At 36.9% G+C, this 3,934-nt stretch overlaps 1 protein-coding gene across 1 annotated transcript; it reads right to left on the bottom strand.

Annotated features, from left to right (window-relative positions):
- Positions 1-227: 227 nt before the first annotated feature.
- On the bottom strand, positions 228-3,517 carry LOC108476710 (gamma carbonic anhydrase-like 1, mitochondrial). Its single transcript, XM_017778992.2, has 2 exons — positions 2,925-3,517; positions 228-943 (listed from the first exon to the last, which is right to left on the bottom strand). Exons 1-2 carry the CDS (start codon positions 3,295-3,297, stop codon positions 567-569), a joined length of 750 nt encoding a protein of 249 aa, XP_017634481.1. The 5' UTR covers positions 3,298-3,517; the 3' UTR covers positions 228-566.
- Between the last annotated feature and the right edge of the window lie 417 nt (positions 3,518-3,934).

Below are 3,934 nucleotides of genomic sequence, written 5' to 3'. Positions count from 1 at the left end.
TCAAATTTTATATATATACTTTTAAAATTTCGGAAGGGTCGTAAACAATATCGATATCATGAAACCAAAATCTCAAATCTATAATGATCTAAGGAATATGCGTTTTTCCTGTCAAAATGCCCTGGAATGTAAGGAAGGAATATGCTTTTTCTCTCAATAATAACCCTACAACTTGGAAGAATTATAATAATCAAAGGATGAAAATCAGTAGATAGGGGTCATTTACATAGATTCAACATACGTCCTCATCAATCATTCAATTCAATTTATAAATATTAATAATGTGAAAGGCACTTGCAATTTTATACATGCCATCACAGTCAACACAAAGGACAAACCACAATAAACTCAACATCATACAAAATGAAATTAATTCACCTACAATCCATATTCCATTTCATAGGACACTCATGATTAAAAGGTTTTTCTTTCAACAGCCAACATGATGAAGTGCATGGATAAACAACAGAAAAGATTCTTCTTCTAGGTGTTCTTTGGTTGCTTATTTCTTTGCAAGGAAAACTCGGGGAGACCGATATTATGGAATAATGAAAAATGAAAGGCAATCAAATGGTTATTCCTAGGGACTTCTTTAACTTCTCAACTTCTAAATATACTGTTGAGTACGGAAGGAACTCGGAGAAATGTTCTTTGCTTAGATCATTAATAGCCACTGCAAGTTTAGGGATTTCTAGGGTTTCTTCATGGGTCAAAGCCCGAACAAACCTAGCTGGATTTCCTGCCCAAAGCTCACCAGTTGGGATTCTCCTACCTGGAGGAACTACAGAACCAGCTTCAAGGATAGAGTGAGTCTCCACCAAGGAACCTTCCATAAGAATCGAATGTTGTCCAATAATGCACTCTGGTTCAATCGTGCATGATCTCAAGAGACTATAAGCACCAACTGTCACAAACCTCTCAATTGATGTCTCAGCTGGAAGTCCTGTAACATAAAACGAGGAACAGAAATTGACTTGGGCCCTGAGCAACACATGGACAAAATAAAATTCTACAGCATATGAATCATTTTGACTGCACAGCATAAACATTGAAGACGTCTCCAGTTATATAAATGAGGCTGACTTGCAATTAAGCATGGGGAATGGACTTGCAGGTTTAAGGAGCCACACTAGAAAATAAAGGCAGCAAAAGTGGAGCAACCAAACAAACAAGATTCAAGAATGAACCAATTCTTGGCAGTAATAAAAACGGCCTTTTCTGAAAGACATATAACAGCAAGGGCAAGTTGCAAATATCAGATCGCTGAAAATACTAGAAGGCGGGCAAAGAGAACAAGGAACCTTTTAAGGGGTTACAGAAAGGCTTTTTAATCAGTTAATGACCTCTATTATTATAAAGGATAATTATTCGGTATACGGGCGGTGGAAATTTTCAACTCCAAAAAGGGGGTTGAGATTTCCACAGTCCTATTCATTTATTTTTTAATTTTCAAATACAACTTAAGGACACATGGCAAAATCTCAACCCCACTTGTGGAGTAAAAAATTTCCACCACCAGCATACCAAATAACTATCCTATTATAAAACCACTCTTTAAGGGTAATGCAAGTGACCAATCTCACTAAAGCTAATATAAAAGGGAGAAATCACTGTATCTCCACATCCTATACTGGTCGGTTAGAATTTAATAGTTGTTATGGTAATATGGAGACAGATGCTTCATAAAAGACAATACAATAGCTCCTCTGCCTCTATCTATCCCCTAGGGGAGATGATTGAAATGAAAGCTCCAGCAGATAAGGTTGTTGATGAGTTAGAGATCGGCTCAAACATTTATCCACTCTTTAAAATAATTTTACCTATTTTTTGCACCTATGCCCTATCATATAACTAACACATCCTAGCAAATCACACAATAGTATCTGTGCAAATAAAGCAAAGACCACCAATAATATCCCTTAAAATGTGATTAGTTTCTGCACATTTATTGAAAGCCATTAGACCATTGTTATGGACCCGAAAACTGCATTTCTGCTGTTCAAGGCAGCAATTCCAGGAGGACATCATCCTGTAAACTATGTTTTCAGACAAATTTATAATCAATCGTTTAAAAACTCCCACATAACTAGGAATCCGTAAATTGAATCTAAAAAGTGAAGGATGTCCTTCCTTTTGTTGAAATAGGATTAACCTTGGGTAGTCCTAAGCTACTAAACAACTGAACCCACAGCTGCAACCATAAGCCTCACGCTGCAAAATGAAGAACATGGAACAAGGACCATGTTTATAGCAATATAGCTTATAGCAATTCACTTCCCTTGCCTCTGTGGAAGAAAAGACATTTTTTTTTCACATCAATATCTACATTCTATGCAACTGTAAAAACAGCATCATAAATTAACATTTCTTTGACCCTTTTTTCATATACTACTCAGTCTTTCAGTAACAAGTATTGTGACAATGCAAAGCATTGAATAACGAGAATACATTATCCTTCAAGCTATAATCCAATGGACCAACATGTAGACCTCAATGCAATGAATCAAAAGAAAAATGAGGTTACCAATCACAGTAAAGCTCACAATGAAACCTAAATACAAATTGTTCTCTGTCCGACAGTAAGACTCATAAGAATAACTACAAAACCTTTGTCTTTCATTGAGCAAAATAGCTCAGTTTACATTCTACGGATACCAAGAGCTCCTAGGGACCTGAATCTAAATTCTCACTACCAATTTCTCTCATTTTTCAGCTTCATTGAAGCTATTATAGCATAATGTATAGATCCTAATTACTTAAAGCATTAAATACTTTAGCTCGTTCCAAAGTAAATTAACACCAAAACCCAATCTAATTCAAGCTAAAATTTGATTATAAACAAGGCCAAGAAACTCCAAAACCCTAAAATTTCTTTAACAAAGTTTTCTAAAAGAAACCAAAAGAAAGTGAAATGAAAGGATTACCGGTCGGAGAGGACCAAGCGGCGTGAATGACGCAGCGTTCCTGGACATTAGAGCAGAACCCAACGGTGATCTTGTTGAGGTCGCCACGTAGGACGCAACCATTCCACACCGAGGCTCCGTCGTTGACTGTTACTTGACCGGCCAAGACAACGTTGGGGGCAACGTAAGCGTCGACAGCTACCTTAGGGACCCACTGACCGAGAGGGATTATTTTTCTTTGACCCCTGTAGTCCCACTTCACTTGATCCGACGATGGCGAGATCGTTTTGGCAGCCTCCGTGGAGAAACTACGGGAAGCGATGACGTAGCGGCAGCCGGAGAACGCCGAGGCCGCGGCCTTTCTAGAGAAGCGAGCTGCAATAGATGTCGCCATTGTTGATGGTAGAGGGAGAGGAAATTGGATTCGGAGATTCAACACCAGAAATGAGAGAGGTAGAAAAGCCCAAACCCCAAATCAGATTCTCTTATTGGGTTTTCATTAAAGCCCAGAAAAAACTGCCAATTAGCTCAAAAGAAAAATCATCATCAGTTTGTAAATTCTTCAAAGGGTGAATTGTCCCCAAACCTTTCTGAAGTCTCTCTCAAATTTTAAATCGACCGTTAAAAATTAAAACTACTGGCCACTTGAATTAGAAATTAGTAGGATTCGTTTCATCAATGTCATTTAATTGGGATTAAAGAGATTAGTTGTAAACAGATGAGTATCATCAGCTTGAAAAACACCTAATTTTCGTAATTTTTAGAACTCGATCGATAATCAAATCGATTAAGTTACTGATTCGTTAGTTTAATTGATTTAAATGATTCAATTAAATAAATCATTACAAATTTCATTAAAAAAATATTAAAAGCCAATCTTTTTGTTCATACTTATTCGTGACTTAATCAATTTAAAACATTTTTCCATAATGATACCCGACCAACCAATTCTCAATCCACCCTTATTCTTATAACCATGGTAATCCCTTTAAAACACCAACCTCCATCTCTAGTATTTCTTTGCACTACAT

Source organism: Gossypium arboreum, chromosome 12 (assembly GCF_025698485.1).
Source record: "Gossypium arboreum isolate Shixiya-1 chromosome 12, ASM2569848v2, whole genome shotgun sequence".
In the NCBI taxonomy this organism is placed as follows: domain Eukaryota; kingdom Viridiplantae; phylum Streptophyta; class Magnoliopsida; order Malvales; family Malvaceae; genus Gossypium; species Gossypium arboreum.
Note: the sequence above shows the minus strand (reverse complement) of the source record. Positions and strands in the feature narration are given on the sequence as shown.